The following is a 23508-nucleotide window of genomic DNA, read 5'->3' as shown; positions in this document are numbered from 1 at the left end:
TCCCTGTTGCTTGGGATTTGGCCAGCAGTTAAGCAGTGCCGCCACATTTTGCGTGTCCTATCCGTGATGTTTGCAGAGCAGACTTTGTGTTGCGTTCAGTAAAAGCCTGGGTCCCGCCTTAGGACGGTTGAGTTTGCGGCAAGTCGACTGGCGATCGGCGCTTCGTGCCACGCAACTTGGGGCAAGCGTCGTGCAAGCAGCAGGACGTGCGCGTGGGGCTGCCGACTGTAATGAACACCAGAGCGTGGAGGGGCTGCTCTGGGGCTGCCCCCAGACCCGTGCTGCCCACCAGCCGTGTCCCTCGCTGGGGACGACCTACCAGCCCTCCTCCGTCCGCGGGGAGGAGGGAACCGGGACCACCCTCGCAAGCGCTGGAGCTGAAATCGGAGCGAGCGGTGCTCGGAGGAGGAGGAGGAGGAGGACCCATCTCCTCTCCTTTGAAGAGCTGGGCCAGAACTGTGGAACTTTCCACCAGCAGTGAGAGCGCTAATTCTCTCAGCTCAGCAGATTCAAAGCCTAAATGCAAAACTCATCTTTTCCTTGAGGGTTTCTTTTTTTTCACAAGCACACAATGGATAAAAAATAAAATCCTAAAAGCTAATCCAGTTAAGCCTTTTCTTGCCGGCTGAGAAGAAAGAGAGACAGAAAGAACAATAAACACTTTGTTTCTCTTTTGCAATATCTGGTCAGTGGTCAGATATAACGGAGGTAAAGAGGTCGTGTAAACACGGATAATTGGGAGCTGGATATACTGCATTGCTGGTCTGGGTGGGAGACTGCGACAAGCACAAAGCAGTGTGGGCATGATGACTTAGATGACTGAAAGAAGACAAATCTTCTTTTTCAGGCTCATCTATAAATCAATTACCATTTGTTCCTTATTAATAATTTAGCTGCCAAGAATGTGCTTATTGCTTTAGAAAGGGGAAAAAATACAGGCTGTCCCTGTGCTGAATAGCTGGCAGGCTATGAGATGCAAAGCAGTCCTCATGGGAATATCCAGAGAAAACTGTAACCATTGACTGTATTAATTACTTTCATATTGCTGTACCACCTCCTCCCTGTAAACCTTTTTCTCTGCTCGCATCCCGCTGATCGTGTGCGGCGTACGCGCTTCAACTGGCATTTCCAAAGAAATGAGACGGGGAAGGGTCGTCCAGTTGGCTGGGCTTGGAAGGTTTTTCCATGCCGTAGTGAAAGCGGGAGCAGGGCCGGGGCGGGCAGGGAAGGAGGAGCGGTGCGGAGCGGTCGCAGTTGGGATGAGCTCGGACGCGGGATGGAGAGAGTGCTGGAGCGTGCTGAGGACGGGGCTCTGGGACGCTCAGACTCGACACCTCGCAGAAGGCATCAGACAGATTGAGAGGAGCGTGATTGATGGGTCCGGATGATAATTTTAGCAGCTGTGTTTTTTGATGGGGTGGAGAAACAAGATATTAATCAGGTGTGCCAGAGAGAAGGAAGAGATTAGATGGGATGACACAGGGGTAGGCAAGTTGTTTTAGCTGATAGAAGAAGAAAGCAGGGGTAGATCTTTGTTTTTATCTTAAAAATTGTGCAGGAAAGCGTATGAGGGCACAAGCAGTGAACTGGACAGAGAGCAGCTGAGCTGGGAGGCTCCCGGGGTGGTGGGGATAGCAGCTGCAGGAGGTGGATGGTTTGCTGGAGGCAGGTTTGACACCTCCCAGCCCAACCTGTAACCAGCTCAAACATTGTGGTCTTTTCTATGCTGGGGTTACACTAATTTTTATTACAATGAGATTTAAATCCTAACAGGCAGATATGCAGTCTTCATGATAGAGAGGAATTATTTATCTGTTTTAAAAACCTGTCCTCACCGTAGATTCCTCGTAAAGTTTTATAATAGACCCTCAAGAGCCCTGCGGGTGCAGAGGTTTTGCTTGGTCTTATCAGGTTGGGAGTCTTAGGTAGCTTTCAGCAGGAACGCTTATGTTTTTTGCCTGACAACCCCAAAGCCTGTTACCGAGTCGAAGAGGGATTCTTGCCGTTTCCGCGATGGGAGGACGGCGGCACAGAGAGGGTTGTAGGACTCTGCACATCGCTGGTACGCTGCAGGTCCGCGACGGGATGGGGGAGAGGTCTGGGTCTTCTGCCCCCGGTCACAGGCAGCGTCGTTGCCGTTAGAGCAGCCACGCTCGGCGGGACGGCAGGACACAGCGAGGACTGGGGCACTGCCAGGCTTCCCCACGAGCAGCAAAGCCCACTGCTCTCGTGTCCTGCCCTTCTTCTGCACACTGCTTTTGGGTTGCCTCTGGTCCCCTGGGGTGCCATTTCCCTGGAAGCAGCTAGGAGCGATTTCGGAAAGTTTATTTGGGCGAACAATGTTGTCTGCAGGCTCCGAGGTTTGGGAATGGGATGAGGCAAATGGAGAGGAGTTGGACTTACTAGTGTTTAATGTCTCATTGAGAGAGGGAGTTGGATCCTGTTACATGCAGAGCAGACAGTTGGTGCAGACTCTTAGTAAATAGGCTTCATGCTGGGAGGAGGAGGTGTGATTGGTCATTGCCCGTGTGTATTTTAGAGCAATCAAGCTTGTTTCATGGAGCTGTTTTTTGAGGATGGAGTGGGTGTGCGGCCCAAAGGCTTAGTCACGAGGGGAGGGGAAAGAAAACTGTCTTGACTTGTGAAATCAAATATTTGTGGCTTGCCCCATTGTTTCCCTATCTCCGTGCAGCTGAGGTCCGTGTTCGCCTGGTGCAGGAGCGGGCAGCGGTGGTAGATCTGCGTGTTGCCTGTGTTCCTCGTCGTATCTCTCGGGTGTCCCGACGGAGTTGCCCCCTCCGTTGCACACGTGCTCGCGTGCTCTCTCACACTCTCACTTAGGTCTTGGGCAGCCCAGTGAGTATTTAGGGAAGGTGTAGGTAGTGAGACATCTCCCATCCAACAAAACCTGGAGGGTGCTTAAAAATGTGTGGATGATTCACTAGAAGGCACTCAGCTCTCTGAGTCACTCTGAACCAGAGACCCAGCAAGTGCATTATGCTGCCGAAGGAGCGACATAAAAAGAAGGCCATAATTGAGTGTTACCTTTATATGCCTCATTGTGTTGTTTTAGAGGAGCTGGGTGGTGTTCCTGGGTCTCCTGTCTGCGTTTGGTCTTGAGTAATGGTTATGGTTTGCCTCTCAAGTTTCCCTCGAGCTCTGATTTGGCGTGAGTGGTGGGGGTCCTTGCCTGGGACGGGAAAGGGCTCCGTAGTCTAGATAGGAGCCGTTAAGCAGCATTTTAGTGTTTCTCTCTTGGCTGCATCACGAAGATGGACCGATCTAGTTGTATGCCTGTGTAGTTTTGAAAACACTGTAGGATTTGAAGAACTGAAAGTTGTTTTGTCTTCTGTGGATTCCCCTTTCAGGTCACAGCAGAGGGACAGTGGTCTGCTGCCGTAGACCACAAGGGCTTTTTCCTGTGAGTAAGAGAGCTTCAAGGCTTTATCTAGCATTAACACTCAGGCCAATACCCATGGAGGCTGCCGGAAAGCAAGGTGGTGTGAGGCCTGGAGAAGAGAGGTCTCCGCGGTTAGGGTATGGGAGCAAAGAAGAGGAGAGCTGGGCTCCGGAGCAGCTTTGCTTGCCCTGCGGTGGGTCTGCCCCGGCTGCGTGCAGCGATGCAGCTGGGTCGCTCCCAGCAAGAGGGGCCAGAGAGAAAACGAGGAAGAAAAACCTCTGTTGTTTCTGGAGTTGTGCTGGTGCCTTTCGCAGTTTGCTGATACGGCCGGCAGCGCTGCTGTCACCCCGGCCCAGCCGCGGTGCTCGTTCCCCTGCGTCGCCCTGCCCTCCCACCGCTTCGCCGAGGACCCCGTGGAAATCAAAAGCGGCTTTAAAATGTGCTCTGGCTTCTTCAAGTACAAACTAATATTTACCTGCAAGTCTGCTCCCCTGCTTGTTCCTCCTCTCCTTGGCAAGCTCTGGATCTGGGTTAGGATTCATGTTTCAGCATTCGCCCAGCGAGGTCCCCAGGCCTGAGATATTTCATGTTCTTTTTAGCGTGGAGAGGGGGAAGGGGGAGATGACGACAGGAAAGCTGCTGAAAATGTCTCTCTGCTACTTAAATGTGACTTTTGATGCAGTTGACATTTTCCACTGGTCTGTATGGACACCTCATGGAAAACTTTTGAAAAACATCTTATTTAGGGACAGTCCTGTCTCCTGTGGTGGCTGAAGGGTAACTTGTTTTGGTGGTGTTTTTTTTCTGGGCTGTTCTTTAATCTCTTCTTACCTCAAGTTCTTATTACTACTGACATTTACATGAAAATAAGATGTTTGTTTATGTTGATTTCGGCTTTTCTGACTACTTGCTTTTTCCTGCTGCTTTTCATGTCATACCAGCTGGATTTCCACGCAAGCAGTAGTAACGATAAAGCCTTGACAGGAAAGGTCCTGTGCACGCACATGCTCGAGATCCTGTTTGGATGATAAGAGTGACTGTAGCGTGATACTGATATGTGTTTTATAGAGCTGTTGTTCATGCCCCTGCGCTGCTCTCCCACACATCCTGCGTTAGTCAGCGTTGGGCACTGCCATCGTGCATCCCTGCACCAGGGCACAGCCGGCGCGATTTAGGGCAGGGGATGATCAAGGATGGAAGGAAGACACCTGTGCTGCTTTTCTTCAGATAGTGGATACCCCTGACTAGAGAAAGGAACGATATGCAAAGATCTGATTTTGTTGTGCCGGGGAATTCCTTATGCTTTGCAGCAGGGGGAAAATACTGAGGTTTTTGCTCTCTTCCCCCTCTCCCTCCAAGTATTTTTGAGGGGAAAAAAAATAAGTATTTTTAATATAATTGTAATTTAGGAAAGCAGAATTGGGCTTCCACGAGCAGGGTAATTACCCTGGCCGGAGCGGCTGGCTGTGGGAGCGGCTTGCCCTCGCTGTGCCATTAGGCTGCGAGGAGCACGAACCCCCCTTTGAACTGATCTGCAGGTTTGCTAGAAGAAAGGAAGCTTTCAGGAGGCTGCATACACAGCTTCCTTTTTTGCTGTTAAGAGTTTTTGGTGGAAAAAAGTGTTTCAGCTGAAGCCTTCTCCCCCTATCTGGTACAAATAACCCTCTCCACTTGTACGGAAACAGAGGCCCTCAAAATAAACCTCGCAACCCGAGAGCCCGACACCACCTCCTCTCTTCCCCCCCCTCCTCAGACGGGCTGTAAAACCTGATTATGAGAAAGAGAAGTTTACAAAGTCGCTCCCCCCAAACACACGAGCTCTCGCAGAGGCCTGCATCTCCGGTTTCACTAGTAATTACAGACATAAGAAACCGTAAAATATTAACTTCTGTGGGCTTTTAATGAGGCGTTCCATCTTAAATCTGCAGCGTTCCCCTAAGACATCACACTTCTCTAGGTTTACGTTTTAAGCTGGATTTCTCCGGCCTTGCTGGTGACTCATAATTAAGGAAGTCAGAGTTGTAAAATTAACACAGCCCTCTTCCACTACCCTTTTCACCTCGCTGCTCGCGCACCTTCGTTAACTCCTTGTGGAAACGGCTCGTTTTCGCAGCGGAGGCAGCTCTTCGTCACCGGTCTGCGAGAGCGGGAGGAAGGTCTGTGGGAACCTGCCCTGCGACGAACCACGCAGCCTGCCCAGGGGAAATGATTCATAGCCAACTGATTCATTAGCAGCTTGCGGGACGCCAGAGCGGGTCGGCGGCTGGGAAAGCTCGGCTGGAAGAGAGAGGTGGTTAATTATTTGGGAGAATGGGAGGGACCGAGGACTAAGTAACCCAGGCCAGCGTTTCTGTGAGCAAGCTGTGTTTTGTTTGAAGGTCTTCAGCTTTAACGAAGGGCAGGTCCTCGCCAGGAGCTATCCGAGCACATGTGTAGCTCCGCTTTTGAGCAGATCCCGAAGGATGTTCCTGGGGAGGGATTTGGGGGGCTCAGTGAAAGGCTGGGCGTTGGTGGGACCAAGCCCCCTTATTTGTGGTGTGCCGTTAATGAGCAATGGTTGTGCAACTAATTATATCTCGCAGTTGCTGTTGAAGGAGCAGTATAATGCAGAATAAGTGGAATTAATGGGAGACCTTAAAAGAAATCATCCAGCTATGTCCTGAGAACCTGAATTGCTTTAGAAAGTGGGAGATGGGCATTCTGGAAAATTTCACCCTCGATCTCGTTATCCCGGCGGGGGAGGTACACGCACAGATGTCAAATCTTGAAATAGCTGCTTTTCAAATTACAGGAAAAGCAGCAACATTTTCACTATATAATAAAGAAAATAACAGCAATGAGCCTCGAGCAGCCTCAAACTACTCCAAACAAGATAATTGGAGGCTGCGGCGCAGCATATTTTTAGTTATATCTGCTATAAAGTAAACACGTTCTTTGCTCAGGACCACCAAAAATGTTTCCATAAGAAATGTTGGCTCTGTCCCAACTTGATAGAGCGCACAAACATTTGTGCGGGAAGTCGGTTCCGGCTCTTGGTATTCGCATGAAGTTTCTGTTGGAGGCACTGGCAACTGTGTATGTTGTGAAGGAGAGTCCAAAGTCTTAAAGCTGTCACTTTTCAACACGGATGATGATAATCATTCTTGCTAGCGTTAGCAGCCAATATATTTGGGGCAAAAATCCTTGCTGTGAGCCTTCCATCTAAATGCTGTGCAGTGCATGAGTTTCTGTCCTCCCCCAGCACTTAGGAAGCATTTTCGTTCCTTGGTTCTCTTGCTCGGGTTTTCTTTGGGCTATATCCACAGCTGGTGTTAATTTTCAAAGATCTCCTGGTTTCAGTGAAACTATGAAGATTTTTTCCTTAGAGCATCAAGAAGATGCATTTGGAGACTAGGTATTAAATGTGAATCAGTATAAGCATCGTGAAAGCTTACAGAGTTAAGTAACTTCTACAGCTTTTTTTTTTTTTTTTCTTTTGACTGATCGATAGGGGAACCGTGTGCCCCAGTTATTCGGTTTTTCTCGAAATACTTCCGTTTTGAATGCAGTGTGTCTAGTGGAAGATGCTCTGAATCTCCCTGGCATTTCCATCCATCCGTTTTCTCCTTATGAAACTCCCCTTCACGTACAAATACATAGACCCATCAGTATGCCTGGAATCTCCTCCGGGAGAGGAAGCTGCTCGTTCGGCTTGGATGAGTGTGTCGCTTTCTGGATTTTGTGATTGCAGTTAGACACAGGATTCTGGGAAGTAATGACGAGTTCGTATGATAAATGGCTTTCCAAAAAGGCACGCTCCCTTTGAGAGGCTGAGCTTCTTGCTGTGTCTGTTTCTTCCTCCCCCAGGCCCCTTAAGGCTCAAGCACAAATAAATTTAGATGAGTCTGACACAGATTTGGGCAGATAAACTGAGCCGAAATAAATAAAAGGACCAGTGCTGCTTAGAAAAACTGGATTTAAAGTTTAGAGGGGTCATAAAAGCCGTGCTGGAAGTCACATTTGCTGCACAAGAGATGGAAAAAAGGTTTGGAAGTGATACCTTCAGAAACACTTCTGGCCTCGGATTCTGCTTACATCCCTTATTCTCCAAATTCTGTTCATGATAAATTAGTAGTAAATTACCCCAGTCTTACCAAAATGAAGCTCGCCCTATTTACCTCTCGCAGTAATAACCAGGATAGTTAGGTTGTTTTGTTAGCTTGCTCTGCTGACAGTAGAGGGTTTCCCCAGGTGGGAAGGTGGAGGGGTACCATCGGCAGCACGCGGTCATCTTTTAACTGTGTGATTTCTGCTGCAGTTATTAGAAACTGTGTCTCCAGTACTGTATGTTACCTGGGAGTTCATTCCCTTCCTTTTAAAATGCAATAGCAGAAATATGCGTCTCTTTTGAGAAGTGCCATCCGCTCTGCAGGCCCGGGTGCAACTGGACAAGTGAAGATTGCAGAAATATCGCGTTGTACGTGAGGGAGTTCAGAGCTGAGTTCGTGAGAAGTTAAGCCTTATCCAACCATTAGGGTATATTATGGCATTCCTGGGGGTAGGGAGGGGTGAAGGACATGCATGGTTGGGCCTCTGAAGTACCTATCATCAGTGCTGCAGGCTAGCAAAAACAGGAGGAGGTAAAAGGGAGATGTAGGGGCATATAATAAGAAAACAGCTAAAAACAGACTAGAGGGAGCTGCGTTTGGTAGCCAGTCCGCAATATCCTGTAGCTGTGGCATAAGCAGATGGAGTGCCCAACAGAGAGATTAGTGAAAAGCAGAGAGGAAAAAGTAGTTATAGCATGTTATTACATGGCAAAACAAGATCTATCCCTAGCTTTAAAGAAATCTAGAGGAAAATAAGCTGTTAGGTGGATGCCAGCAGGGAATAGAAGCAGCATGGCTCGGAGCAGAGCGCCGCGGAGTGCAGGGCGAGTAGGAGACTTTAAAGAAGCAAGAACGGACAGACAGTTTATGGTAAACCAATAAAATGTACTTAAGTCTGAATCTGAAATTAGACTCTGAAAAATATGGTCTCAAGGCACCTGCTAAAGAGCTTAGCATTACTGGAATCTTAATAAATGACTCATGCTGTCATAATCTGATCCTGACATCAGCTCCGCGCTGTATTTCTGCAGGTTTTCAGTGGGGGAAGGGGAAGTCTGCAAAACTGTAGTAGAGACTGAGATGGGAATAGGCAGTAAGAAGCACGCACAAGACGTATTGGTAATTTCTGTATCGTCAGCTACTTTGCAAGCCCCGAACACATGAGACTAGAGAGGAGAATAATGCAGCATCAGAAGAAACGGGATTTGCCCTGTGCCTTTAAAATCTGTGCCTGATGCTGCGGGCTGTAGATCGCAGCAGTCTCTGCTCAAGACTTCGTGGCCGGCACTGCATGGAGCTGTGCTGCCCGCTGGCTGCGGTCCTGGGCTCACCTGTAAGTACCCGTGCAGCGGCCCACCCCAAGGGCGCGAATACCCGGGCATGGGTTCCCGCGCCTTGCCCGCCGCTGCCTCCTCACGCCTTCGCTGCATGGCTTCTGCTGCTGTTAGCAGCTCACCAAGAAGGTTGGAGATGTCCAAAGTTAGCCACTGACTGCAAGCGCGGAGGAGATGTTTCTCCTAAATCCAAAGGAGAGCCGTAGTGGGAAGGAAGAATAAGCAGTGCAGGTGAAAGAGAGAGAGTTGCCAGCACAAAATAGCTGTGATCTTTGACGGCATTAAGGGGGTAACAACTCCTTTTTCCTAATGCTGGCTCTGATGCAATTTTTTGTTTTGCTTTGGGAGAGTCATTTAACTTCCTTGCTTTGGGTATAGTAGAAGTTTACCCTCTCCGTAGAGATGTGTTGCAGATAAAGAGATGTTTGTTAATGCTTTCTCTATATACTTAAGTGCTAAAGTAGAAATATGAATTATTAGGTTCCTCTATGACAATGTGATAACGTGCCTTGCAAACCTCAGTTGGACGCAGTCGCTCCTATTTCTAGAATGATAACACTGTTAAAACTACCAGAAACTGGAAAATGTAGTGACGCTGAGCAAATTGAGGGGAAAGGGTTGGCAGTGGATCAGCTTGTGAATTACTAATGTGCTGCGTGGGTCTCTCTTATTTTTTTTTAATTTTTTTTTACTCAGTGTTGTTCATTTGGCCACGATTCAGGGAAAGTTCAGATTTTATCCAACTTTTCAGTGAAGCCCTGTGGATATTTCAGTTCTCTGCACACAAAAGCCAGATTTTGCTACATGACTAAATGCTTACTTTCCCGGCGTAGACCAGAGGCAGGGCCAGTAAGGAGCTACTTCTCATGTTTTGTGCTTAACAGAAAATCACAGCCTGTGGCCATAATTCTTAGCAAGAGAGTGTTTTAGAGCACAGTGGCAAGTTATTTGTCATGGATTTAAAAAACAGCTTCTGCTCATGGGTTTTAATAAAAAAAACCTCTTGGAAATGCATAACTTTAAAGTTTTTCTCCTCCTGCTCATTTTTCTCTTTTCCTTAGCCCTTTTCTGCACGGGCTGTTGTTCACTGCGCAGGTCAGTACTTAGGTTTCGGGGGGGGGGGGGGGTTGGCACTGTTTGTTTTTAAAGAGCTTTGAGGCATTTGCTCTCATGGAAGGCTAATGGCAGGATATAAAACTGGTGGGCTCTGCAGCCAGCAGTGTGTGTGTGTGTGTGAGCAGCAAGGAGAGAGAGCGTAGTGGAAATGAATTTCTGACAGAGGAAATTTTAAGATTTCCAACGCTGACAAGAATCCCTCTAATATCTTGTTGCTTATTCCTTTGCATAATTTGTACTATTGAATTCAACCGACTTCAACTTTTCTTTTAAAGAAAGATAATGAGGGGAAAGAAGAGGTTAAATAACCATCTGGAAGAAAGATAGCTGCAAAGATGCTCAGTGAGGAAAATGAGAAATAACAAGGGCCCATTTTTCTTAAGTGGCTTTTTTTTCCCCCCCCTTTCCTGATTCAGGATCTTACAAATTAAATCAGCGTTTAAAAAACACAGCCATAATAAGGCCTAGCAGTCAAATTCCTGTTATGCAATGTAATGTTCTCCTATTTATTTCTCACTCTTTTTCAGGCAGTTACAGTGGGTTGTTAAAAATATTTACTTTGGTGTTTTTGTCATTCTTTTTTTTCCTGTCTTCTCTGTTTTTGCTATTAAAAGTCATTCTTGTCTCTTGTTCTTTGAGCAGCAATAGTCTGGACAGTTTGGAGTAGCAATTTCTTGCGTTAAACTTTCCCGTCTGTAGTAGATGGCTTATAATAACGTAAAACCCTGGGTCAGTCGTGGAGGTGGTCAGCCTGAGGTCTTCGTTGTTTCTTCTGGCCGCTGCGGTGGTGTCCTGACTGTGCCTTAGGCTTCGTGCAACTGAACTACGTGACAGTATTCTTGGGGTCTTGGGCTCCCATTTCTCATTCGGTATCTTTTTTATCTCCGATGATAGCTGGCCCTAGCTACGGAGTAGCCCTTCCCTGGATGCCTCTTGATCATGTCTCCAAAACCCTCAAACCTTACCTGGCTCTTTGGGCATCTTTTGCCAAACGTGGAGTCTTCCAAGCCGTATCATACACGCAGGTTGTGAGTGCGTAGCCGTTTTTGCTGATGCCCACAGCGGCGGCGGGGTGACCGTGCCGGCGGGCACTAAGATGCCCTCCAGCACCCATTGCACCCAAGCAGGCTGCTGGACAAGGGTCCTCAGCCGGGTGGGAAGCATCAGACTTGCTGTTACCCTCAAAGGTCTCATCCTTGACACTGCCGAGCGTCTGTCGTCTTCCTCTCTGCTGCTTCTCGGAGGGTTTTTCTTGTCTTATCAGTACTTAATTTTTCTGAGTCATTGACGATTTCAGTTCTTTGCTTCAAACCATTGCTAACTGGTATCAGCTCGGCAATCTGGCTGTGTTCTGGCTTTGTTTTTACTTTCTTGTCTTGTGTGGCTTCATAGCCTACGTGCTCTCACACTCAGAGGCGGTGATAACTACAGCTCATCATGTTTCCCTTAGCAAAACAGGTTTGTCGATCACAATATTTTCTCATTCTTTTCCTGCAAACCCGGGGTATGTGCTAGCTGTGAAAGGTGCCCTAGAAGCCTCTCTGGCAGCGAGAGCCTGCATCGCCAACTCGAGCGATCAACGCTGAGCATCAACACCGAGAAGAAGAGTTCTTCACCGCCTCTGCTGTTTAATCCCCCAGAGCAGAGTGGGGATGCTTTACATGCACAGCCGCGTTTGACTGAGATGAGGGAAGAGACATAGTTTCCCACCAAAATAAGTGGATACTTGGAATAATCTCCCTGAATCGTCTCTTTTCTCCCGTTCCCTCACCTGGATGCTGTATGTCCTTCAAAGTGGGCAAAGGTGTTTGGAAGGGGAACAGAGAAGCCGTCTTGTGTTGTTCCTTGTGTAGGTAGTCAGGCCTAGCCTCTTCTTGTTACGTTTAGTGAATAAGCCTCAGTGTGAAAATTATTTCATACTTTTGGTATATATTTTTTAGTATTTGATATGTATATTTACACTAACAAGTATGGGGTCAGATAAGTCCTGTCTGGGCTCCATCGAAGTCACTGCCAGACTCCCACCTACCACAGCAGAGCAACTTCAGGCGCTTGTGTCCTCCTTGGGAGTCTCTCGCCTGGAAAGCCTGGTTCCTGCTTTATTGTCCCAAGAAGGAGCTTGGCATGGGAACACCCTTGAAAACGTGCCCGGTACTCAACCGTTCGCTCACCCCTTTGCAGAAAAGTCTGAAGAGTGGGATACACCAGAGCTCTGTTTTTGCATGTGGAGAATGTGTGACCCATAAATAACAGAGGCAAAAAATAAAGAAATACATGCAGACTGTAAATAACGCCCGTGGGCATTACACGTGTTTCAGGGCTGCGGTACACTTGCAGCTTTTAGATGTTTTCTCTAACCTGTACCAACAAGTCCCTTGGCGATGGCAGAGATTCCTTGTGTGCTTTACATGTACAGTTATTTGACATGTGGCTGTTTTCGTGCTCCCCTAAATCAAGGGCTTGTCAGTAATAGCTTGTGTGGGTTGTTTGCCGTCCTCTCCGTTGTGCCAGTGCTCACGAGAGGCGTGCAGGCTGCCGAGCTCTGCCGGGCGGCTCTGGGGAGAAGTCTCTTAGGGCAGCCAAGACTAGCGCTAGGAATAGTTGAATAATTGCTTGTGTGTTTTGGTTTGGTTTGGTTTTTCTAGATTGCCTGCCAACACAAAGAACCAAGGAAAACAGTTCTGAGCAAAATTTCAGTTTTCTTTTTTTTTCCTTGACAAATTAAAAAAACATATTTCATTTCACCAAACCCCTGAAATCTTTCATTTCAGTCATTAAGAAAAGCCAGGGAAGCAAAGGGGTGGACTTTGAAGAAATTGCTTGGGGGCAGTTCCCCTTCAGTAGCCCTGCTGAGGATGGAAGAGGCCCTGCTCCAGCCCTGTTCTCTGCTGGAGAGGGTTTGAACCCCTTTATCTCACTTCCCAGGAAGGTCTGCTAGGAACGGGCTATTTTGAGGCAAGGTTGGGATTAGGTAGAAAATGAGTTCTCGTTTTTATAGGTTGGAGGAGACACGGGCTAGAACAGATATAAAAACAAAAGCAAGCAATGCTGAAAAAGTCTTTTTGGTTTCAAACTGCGATACGGAAAATGAAACTGGAGAATTTGCTTGTTTTTAACTTTTGGGAACACTATTGAAAGAAAGGGTCCCTACATGAGTTTGGGATGATTATATCGAAATAGAAATTAATGTCTTTTTATATTTTAAAAGTCCTATTTTATTAGCACATGGTTTAAGATGTAATCCCTTTACACACACCGCAGAAAATGTTTTGAGCTATGCAAGTGGCATACTCGCATAGGTGCTTCAGAAGTGCAGCCGAATTGATGCGTTCTGGCTTGGTGTAGCTCTCCTTACTGCCTCCAAATTAACCTCTTTTCAGAAAATTAATATGCGTGCACCAAGGCTACTTAGAAAAAAAACATTTTTCGCTTTTCAGAGGCTTGCTTCCAGGCCTGACAGCTTGGACCTGAATGCCTCCTTGCTGTCACCTTGCATCGGAGGGTCTTGTCGCCTAGGAGCCTTTGGGGTTTTGTCGGGAGACAGAGGTGCCTGGGCAGCCGGTGCTTTGAGCCTCCCACTGCAGCCTGCTGCCTTCACATTAGGCTATTCTGCATAGCGTGTGATGGGATGTGGTCAGTACTACGTGTGTATTAATGCCAACCTGCGTTACTGTTATCATCTTTCTGTTCCGGGTGCAGATCGTTAGATGGCCGGCTGCAAGTGTCTCACCGGAAAGGTCTTCCCCATGTGATCTACTGCCGCCTGTGGCGGTGGCCAGACCTCCATAGCCACCATGAGCTGCGTGCCATGGAGATGTGCGAGTATGCCTTCAACATGAAGAAGGACGAAGTCTGCGTCAATCCCTATCATTACCAAAGAGTGGAAACCCCAGGTACTGCAGACCCTGTGCGTGGGCGCCTCGGCTGCTCGGTGCCGGCATGAGGAGTTTATAAGTGGGCTTCAGAGTGGAAGAAAGCAGCAGGGGTGGGGTTTTAAAACCAAAGCCTGTCTATTATTGATGACAGTCTCTTACTATATGCAGTAGAATAATTTATGAATCTGCACTGGGAGGGGGGAACACCATTGAAAAACCAATAAGATCCAGGTTTGCCAGGTTTATAACGTGGCATTATGTGCACACAAACAAACTCACATACAGAGTAGATAAAAGTACAGACTTTGGCAGTGTTCTCAGTCTCCCTAATTGTTGATGTTAAATTAATGCTAGACTTACTGTTAAGTTGAAGTAGTTCTGTGAATAACTCCCAGCGCATTCGAGCTTCCTGTTCTGAAGTCGTCCTCCTGCCTCTAAAAGAGACTTTCATCTGTAACTGTAGATGGTTCTGCTGTATGCCAGCACAGATCGGCAGAAGCAGTCCGGATGTTCATCCTAGACCTAACCTGCAGTTACATTTGATGTGATGTTTCTTCCTTTTGAATCTCCTGGTATAACTTCTCTTAAATGGTTTTCAAAGCAGATCTGTTAATTTGGCCTAGAAGATGCAGAAACACAGACTAGGTGTGTTCAGATAAACAAATACCCCCATCCCCAGCTGAGATATATTGAGAATAGCATCCCTTAACTGCTGCTGTTATCTCAGAAGAAAATATCAAATTGTGTCCCTTGATTAAGGACTTTGCTCTTGCATGTATTAAGGGTGTTACTCTAAACTGGTTTCTCTTCATTTCCTAGTATTTCAGTCATTTTATTTTAAAGACATTAATGTTGCTGTTCTCTGTATTTTTTCCTTTCCATTTGTGCAGTGTTACCTCCAGTGTTGGTACCTCGGCACACGGAGATTCCAGCTGAGTTCCCGCCGTTAGACGATTATAGTCATTCTATTCCAGAGAACACTAATTTCCCAGCAGGTATCGAGCCACAGAGCAACTACATTCCAGGTACCGTATATCTTCCATCCAGCAAGTGGAGGGAAAAGGGACGTACTTCACAGTGAGTTGTGTGTATGTATGCCAAGCTACAGAAGTGGAAAGTCTTTGTCTCTGTCATTGCTGTGAAGCTAAAGAGTTGGAACCAATACCAAAATAGATAAAAGCTGTAAATGTAGACACACAGCAGTGCTGTTTATAGTTTTGTTTTGTTTACTTTAAATTCACCTCTTCCCCTCGGTAGTGCATACCCAGAATTTACTGTGGATTCTAAAGCTGAATGTTCCCGTAACAAGTTTAGACTTGAATGAAATTCAGTCACTGGAATTTGAGTAAAACTGTGTAAATTTCCATTGAAGTTGAACTCTTGCAGTTATGTATCTCTTTTACAAGCAGTTTACACCTTATTTGCATGGGCAAGCTATGCAGCTGCACACCAGAGAGGGAAAAAAATCTGGACAGAGAACTGCCTACATGGCAGAAAATTTTATCACACTGAAAATCCTGAGATCTTTTTTGCCGCCCTCCTCTGTTATTCACAGATATGGTATGTCCATCATCCCGATTGTGCCAGCTCCTACTGTCAGCAGCTTGAGGAAGAAAATTAATGCAATTTTTTTTGGTTTACCATGAATAACAAACTAAATGTTTCTAGTGTCTACAATCCAGACTTTGCAGATAGTTGCAATGACAGCTTGACTCTTTATGGTTCTAGAGACACCCCCTCCAGGCTATTTGAGTGAGGATGGAGAAACTAGCGACCACCAGATGAACCCCAGCATGGATGCGGGTAAGTCATCTTTTGCCATTCGATGCAGTTTTCTAGATCATGTCGGAGAGACTTTTGAAGTTTTTTCTTTGGAGAGCTGAAGTTCAGATGGTGGTTTGAGGTATTTTATCCCTGTAGGAGTGCAAATGCAGTCAGACATCTCATGTAAAATATAGCACTGTATGCTTTATAGATGCTGGTGAAAGGTACACCGTGTTCCCGTTCTCCCCAACATCCATCATTAGATATTACTAAGCAGCAGCCTGGCACGGTAGTGATTCATCTAAGGATGATAGTTTGCCTTGTATTGTGACCATGCATCTGTATGCACATGAAAATTGTGCATGTAGTTGCACGTTCTGTGGAGGCATTTTTCTGATCATTGGGTTGTTTACTTTTGAAATGGACAGTTTAAGTATATTTGAAATGACCATGAGAAGATTGGCTTTAAGGGGCTTTATCAGTTAGTGGGTATATCCCAGTGAATGTTAAAAGCTGAGGTTCTCTCTCACTGCCAAGAAAACAAGTTGTTTTATATTAGATTTAGAGGCATCAGTCTCAATGTTCATGCTAAGCTGTGTTGACACTTTAAAATTAAACATGCAGGTCTGATCTTTCTGGGAGTAACTGTCTATTAAGACATCCTCTTTATCTGAATCGTGTCACTGCTTGCGAGTAGGAATTGCTGAATCCAACTCTTAATTTCTAGAACTTTTGCTTGAAAAGCAAAAACACGTTTCTTGTTAGAAGGGTTGATGCTTTACAAGAGGGATATGCAAATACGTAGCACTTAAATACAGACATGCAGAACCTAGTTAATGCAAATACTGCACACAAATGTCTTGGTTTCTCTGCGTGTCTTTAGCTGTAGAGCGTATGTGGGATTCTAAAAGAGGGACGACTGATTTACAGTCTTTCACCACAGTGGTGCAGATGGAGGAAGGCAGTGTGGGTTTGTTTGTCTACATCAAACATAAGCCTATTGACACAATCCATTTTAGTGCATACAATTATTGGTCATGTGGTTAGCATTTGGAATTTATATAGGGCTTTTGGGGAAAGAGTACTGGAATGGGATTGGCCTCGACGATGCTATAAATACCCAATTTATGTTCAAATGCTATGTGTATTCCCTCTGCCTTTCTTACGTTCCTTCAGATGTCATGGACTTCCCACTTTATAGAAAAACAAATTTTAAAGAAGCCAGCTGAACTCAGTGCAGGAAGAGAGAAATATGGTCTGTACCACCTTTCTGCATACATGTGGTGTCCAGAGACTGTGGAACTTGCTCTGGACTTCTGGGTGCAGATGCTGTAAAATATATTCAGAAAATATGTGGGCCAAATTGAAATGACTGGGGATAAAATTCTGACAGTTGTTTGCTCAGACCTGTATAGCTTGAACCAATATTCCGTTGTCCTGACACGAAGTAGTAGTGTGTTAGACTTGTTTTGCACTGTTATGCGTATGTTTTGTGCCTGGCAATGCAAAATTGAGCTCTTAAATGTCCAGCTAACTGGGTTTGAGTGTAACTGTCATCATGGTACTTGTAGTTTTGATAACTGCATGCCTAGTTTTGACATTTGGTGGACTAAGACTACGTGGTTGCATTATGAAGACGTTTAGCAGCATTGCAGACTCAGTGAGTAAATATCGTAAATAATAGTGATTGTAAGCTCATGTAAATAGTAATCAGCATCAGAGAAGCTGCTGGTTTCACAAAATGAGGTTTAGCTGCGAAAATGGGATACCCTTCCAACAAGCATGGGCAGCACTGAAGATTGTATGTATTTTTCATTGTGCAGTTACCATACTAATAATTATGTCTTGCTTTTCAGGTTCTCCAAACTTATCACCAAATCCTATGTCTCCAGCACACAATAATCTCGGTAAGCATGTGATCCTGAGAGCTGAGTGTAATTACAGTCAAGATAGTGACATTTTAATGATGATGTTATTTCTTGAGGTCGTGCGCTTTTGATGAGGTTGTGACCCCTGTAGATGCTCCTTTCTGCTAATCCCTGTGGCTCATAGTAATTCTATATGAAGTAAGTCTGAGCTTACATCACAGAGTTAAATAAAAAACAATAAATGGTGACAGACGAATACCAGAAAGAACGAGTGGAGAATTGTAACAAAAATACATTGGTTTGATTAGATGAGTTGGCAAGTTTTGCTGGTGGTCTTCTATTGTTTTTTTTGTTTTTTGTTTTGTTTTTTTTTAAGGACATATGTTTGAAGTTAAATTCTGTGTCCTAGAAAGTTACTTCATAAATTTGTAGTGCTTATTGGTCTCTGTTATGATATACCAGAGTGCCTTACAGTTTTTTATGTTTATTAACTTGGTGTCACATCCATTATAGGGCAAGTGCTGCTATCTCTATGTTGTGCGTGGGGAGCTAAGGTTCAGAAAAATAGATTTGCCTGAAGTGCTTCATCAGCGGAGGCAATTGTCAGCTTGGCTGAAGGGCGGCAAATGCATTGCATCCTCGGGTAAACCTAGCTCAGGAGCTGGCCTGCATCCCCAGCAGAGGAAGTAGCACTGTTACGAAGCGCAGATAGGCACGGCTTTGAGCGTTTCTGTGGAGGTGGCTGGGGAGTCCTAACAAAACTGTGGGTACTGGGTTGGTGTCAGACCATGGAGCAGGTCTGCCCAAGTGACTTGCCCTAGGCTGCATAGGGATAGCCCCGTGCCCTAAGCCACTGTTAACTACTGATTGCCCAGGTGTAGAGGTTGTTACAGCAAGAAACTGAGCATGGACTGAGCAGAGCAAGGTGGAGGAGGCTAGTTGGGTGCTGTGTGGTTGGAGAGTCCAAATAAATGGAGAGAGTTGGGTAAGAGAGGGCAGAAATGCTAGCATGGGGAGAGAGGCAGATGTCGTGGACGATCACTTATCGGAGTCTGCGAGGTGCACACGTGACTTTAGGCTCCCTGCAGCCATACGGTAGGTGAGAGACAAACCATGGATGCGCTGTGGGATTTCTCCATCTAACCAGACAGTTTTCTCCAAGCCTGTTCAAGCTACGGTGCAGTACTGAGTTCTCTTCCCCTACCCAACTCTGTCCTGGGCTCCAGGAACATAGTGAGGCCTAAGTTGCACTAGCCCTGTGACATTGTGACTCTACCACGTAAGCTGTAGACAGACAGTAAATAAGAGGGAAGCCACCGTAGTAGTAGCTGTTGAAAGGGGCACTTGCCTTTGAAATACTATTATAGGTTTTGTGGCTGTCTCTGAACATCGGTTATCTTTTCAAATAGCTCTGCCCTTTATTTTCATGCCTGTAGACAAGAAAGGCCTGAACTTCACCAGATTTTTGCTCTCACCCTATTTGAAATTGCTCTCAACAGCCAATCATAAAAAAACACTCATAGCTCTGGCTAACTGCAGGATCAGTTCTCTAAATGTTCATTAAACCAGCAGACACAGGCCACTTGAGATTATTCTTGAAGAGCCATAAAGCTTACATATGCTTTTAGCCCTGTCAGAGGTACTTTGACATAGCTCCAAAATTTGTCAGTCATTGGCTGACTTGTAGATATCTTGGAGCTGTTGAAGGGGATTTCTTTTCTTCTTCTTTTTTTGAATCCATTATGCTCAAGTGTGCTGCTTGGGACTTGAGAATTTCTAGCACTTTGTGGCAACCTAAAAATAAAAAGCCAGTTATATGCAACAAAACCAGCCTGGCGAGTTGTCTGTGGCATCTGCCTTATGTAAGGAGAAAAAGAGTTTCTAGGAAAGAGGCCCCAATACATGCCGCTCCAGCAAGGACCCTGGTTATTAACACGTGCTGCTCAGCTGGTGGGTCTGTAAGATGTCTCATGTGCTGTTTGGTGGTAAAAACTAAGGAGGATCAGGCGAAACTTGTTAACCACAAGGAATCTCTTTGTAGTCTGGGGAGCAGGCATCAGAAAAATATTTTTTCTCATCAACATTAAAGGATACCTTTAAAGTTTTACAAACCATGTATTTATTGCCCTTAGGTAAGAACTTCCACAAAGTAAGAACCTCTCTTTTAAACATTTTATCGTAAATTTTTGCACGTAAGGAAGCTGTAAACTAAATGAAATGGCACGTATATGAACAGCTTTAACAACGGTCTAATGAGAAATTTGTCATCATCTGTGCTGTATGCACAGCACAGCTCAAGTAAGGAGTTGCTTATAGCAACATAGGTGAAAACACCAGCAGCCCATCAGTCTTGCAGTCCGACAGTCTCCGAAGGCTAGAAGGGGATTGCACAGGCTGTGAGAGAAGAACTTTTTCTCTGCTTTGCAGGTTCCCTCTCCAGTTAGTGGCCACTGGCCTGCAGTGCTCTGCTTTTGCTGTGCCGGTTAGTTCTGCAGATAAACAGAACACTTCAGTGTCCAGGGCTGCACTTTCATCTGCAGAGGCTTCTCTCTTCTCAGGCTTTCTTTGTATGTTTTGTTAAGAAAATTGAACAGAAATTGTAAAAACACAACGCTGTACAATCCGGAAAACTTTTAGCAAGCTCTCCGCAGTGGAATGTGGGTTTTTTTGCAGTTGTGCAATTAAGAAAATAATGCCCCAGGATTGCAACCCTCAGTTTGTTTAAACATAGCTACCTGAGGCTTTTAAAACAGTTTACTTTGCGTAAGCTGCACTTTGGACTTATATCCCATGGCCATATTCCCAAAAATTGCAAAGGTAATAAACTAGCACGAGGCAAACTGATCAGGACAACAGACGCAAGGCTTGTTTCAGCTGCTATGTAAGTGTTTCAGGATGAAGCTGTAAGATTTAAGCTGTGATATGGGATTGAAGGAACCCAGGGAATTTCAGTTCATCTTTCTGTTCACAGACACAAAGTGTGCTGCAAGGTAACATATTGGAAATAGCTCTTTTTTTCCCTCCTTTCAGCTTGTGTGTTTGATTTGGAAGCGTTCTAGTTTTGGTCCAAACTTTCAGTTGTCAGGCATAAGCTTTAAATGGAAGTTATAAATATCTAGTGAGCTCTTCTGTATTACTTAAATTCGAACTGGAAAAAATACAGAAAACAAGCAAAAATGAAGGCACGGTTGCCAGCATTATGTGGACACTGGGAATGAAGTCAGGGAGTTTGCGCTGGCCGGGGGCCAGGCTCGAGGCTGCGTGTGTGTTTTGTGTGTTGCCGTTGCGGAGCGAGGCAGCCCTGGCCGTACAGGAAACCCACCGTCAGCATCCGCGCTGCAACGGGCTTGACGCAAAAGCGGTAAGTGAGGTGAGCACGTGCCCCATGGCCAAGTCCGTAAGCCTGGGTTACCGCCTGCGGTGAAACCCTGTTTCCCGAAGCAGTGCAGAGCCAGCCCGTCTCAGAGCAGAGAGGGGAAGGGAGTATGCACGGCTATTTATTTTCTGAGTTTCTGCAGAAGGAGTTAGAATTAATGAGGCTGTAACTAACACGGTTGTATAACAAATATTAAACTGCTAATGTACATTGTGTATCAAAAGCATGAACTAAAACTAGGGTAACAGCTACTCTTACGCTTAGAGCACGTGCTGTAGCATGTGCAAAACACCCAGCGATTTTTCTCCTCTGCAGCTGAACAGATAATACTTTTATCATGTGGGGAAGAAGCAATATGGTCAGCGTGCCAATATTCAAGGGGCACTTACTGATATTGCACAACTCCCATGCGTTTGGCATGATAAGGACCCTTGGGCGTGAGAGAAAATCAGGACTTGTGAAAGCAAAGCTATAGTGAGTCAAGGTTGAAAAGCTTTGGCAGAATTGTGGGGAAAATTTGGGCAGGATTTACATGGTTTTAATGCATTATGTTTGAGTTCATTATGTCGGCCCTCTGGGTACTTTGATTTTAACAGAACTACATTGTCTTACTTTTTCCCAACTGTAAATCCATAAAATTCAAAATGAATGTTCAGGATGCATCTAACACACGAGGTAACACAGCCGTTCCACGATGGCTTAAGCCTAAGCCTGAGACCACAAATCACAGGAGAAAGCAGCATCATTAAAAGCTCAGTTGCATTTTTTAGAGACAAGTTTTTCTCTACAGTAAGATTTGTTGGTTTGTGTCTTTCCTCAAGTTGCAAATTAAGCTGGAAATGAAATTTCCGTACAGTCTTCAGTGAGGTATCCACAGTTTCCTTGAGTCACAACCAAGCGGAGGTGGTTGCTGAGGGAATGGACTATGAAACCGTAGAGAGCAACACAGGCTTCAGTGCTTTTATAACTTGAATAGTACCAACCTGAGGCCATTACTAAAACGGGTCAAAGTTGATTTGCTTTTTCTGGAGCTGAGCAGTCTCTCAATTAGAAATGTGCTCACTGTGGGGTAAGAGCACAGTCATGTGGAACAGCCTCTGCTTTCTTAAGCAGGCAGACACACCTTAACAGACTTTGATTAGCGCTGGTATTTGCTGTGCCTCCGTGCAAAACACGCTGGAGCCCTCTGAAGCCCAGAATCAGTTATACAGGTTACTGCTGCAGGCCACAGCTGCTGGTCGATAAAACGAGGCTGGAACTGGAGTATAGCTGAGGTGGCAGCTTCTAGCAGGACAACCAAATGCATAATATGGTAGAGAAAGGCAGAGACAAAAAGGAAGAAACATAAAGTAAACTTGTGTGACTCCTGGACATGTTCGGTATCATCTCTGTATATTGGGAGGCTGTAAAATTGTTTAAAACACGAAGAAATGACAGTTGTGCTTATCAGATCCCTTAAATTGGTGTAGGCACCCCTGTTCTACTGAGCTGCCATCTGCTAACTTGTGCTTGGAGGATTACATCCTCTTCCATAGCAGGAAGATGCGCTTTTTCTTTTGTGGGTGTAATGTGTGGAGGAGAGCAGAAACATCAGGCCTAGCTTGTGAGAGAGTGTTTTTCTTTTGGATGATGTAATTAAGGGAAGATGGAGCCTGTCTGTGAAAGAAGCTGGGAATGGGTATAAGCTTCTTCAAAATTCATGGCCTCTGTAATCCTCAGCAGATCTTCAGAGCTCCCCAGATGCACTTTCATTTAATTCATTTTTTGCTGTCAACAGAGCTTGTAACGAAATAGAAACCAAAGGTTTTCTCTGATTATGGGCTACTTGGGGAACTCTTACACTGCCCAGTAATGGAGAAGAAATCAGCACGGGTTGTGGCTGGAGCTAGGCTGCAGGCTTAGCAATCAGCCGTCCATGCTTGCTTTTTCGGTGAGTTTGGGCAATGAAAGGTGACTCCCCTTTTAGCACTCACCCTGACTGCCACAAAAGGTTTTCTGTGGAACTGAAAAGAGGGGAAGGCAGTGAACTGAGTAGAAGTGAAAGGATTTGGACACGTTAATCCTATAATCAATAGATTTATCCCAGAGCAATGGGATACTTGAAACATTACAGTCTGAGGGTTGTAGAACAGGGTTCAGTTCTGTCCTGTTGGTGTCGGACCACAGGATTCTGGTGGAAGTAGTTGGTCCATGGTGTCCTGTTTCTTTGAGATACGTGATCAACTATGCACACAGCTACAGGTGCATCTGCAGACACTGCTACCAGATCATCTTCCTGCTTCGGACACGTGCAGAGATCGTCCAACTGCAGCAGTGCAAAGGCTGCATTTTTCTGCTGTGTGTGGGCTCGAACAGGATACAGCTATCAGGCACTAGGAAAGCTAATTGCTTTCCCTATTTGGCTAAATGTTCATGGACAATCATTTCTAAAGGTTACAGAGTAACAGCAGGCACCAGGTCAGAAATGACTCTAAAACCTCTGCAGGGGCCCTCTTTCATGTGAGAGGAGGCTGGGAAGGTAAAAACCTGCCTTTGATTTTTTGGAGCTGATCTGTTAAGCCCCAGCTTGGTCTAAGCTTTGAAGGAGCAGTAGGTGGGGAAGCCTATGGAAAAGGTGATGTTTTTTGCTGGGAGTGGGCACCATCTAATGCAGCATTTTCAAGAATATCTGACATGAATCTTCCTCC

The 23508-nt window shown here is 45.7% G+C and overlaps 1 protein-coding gene across 2 annotated transcripts in view; it reads left to right on the top strand.

Moving 5' to 3' along the window:
• SMAD3 (SMAD family member 3) overlaps positions 1 to 23508 on the top strand; it is a 77706-nt gene that overhangs the window by 41064 nt on the left and 13134 nt on the right. For both annotated transcript variants that reach the window (XR_010390909.1, XM_064517853.1), the window contains exons 2-5: positions 13638 to 13831; positions 14704 to 14838; positions 15542 to 15616; positions 17434 to 17484. Coding sequence is in view for 1 of the 2 variants with exons in the window: in XM_064517853.1 (XP_064373923.1) it covers positions 13638 to 13831; positions 14704 to 14838; positions 15542 to 15616; positions 17434 to 17484 (455 nt within the window). In the remaining variant the exon portion in view is untranslated. The remainder of the gene's footprint in view (positions 1 to 13637; positions 13832 to 14703; positions 14839 to 15541; positions 15617 to 17433; positions 17485 to 23508) is intronic.

Source organism: Dromaius novaehollandiae, chromosome 10 (assembly GCF_036370855.1).
Source record: "Dromaius novaehollandiae isolate bDroNov1 chromosome 10, bDroNov1.hap1, whole genome shotgun sequence".
Classification (NCBI taxonomy): domain Eukaryota; kingdom Metazoa; phylum Chordata; class Aves; order Casuariiformes; family Dromaiidae; genus Dromaius; species Dromaius novaehollandiae.
This window is presented reverse-complemented; position numbering and strand designations above follow the sequence as displayed.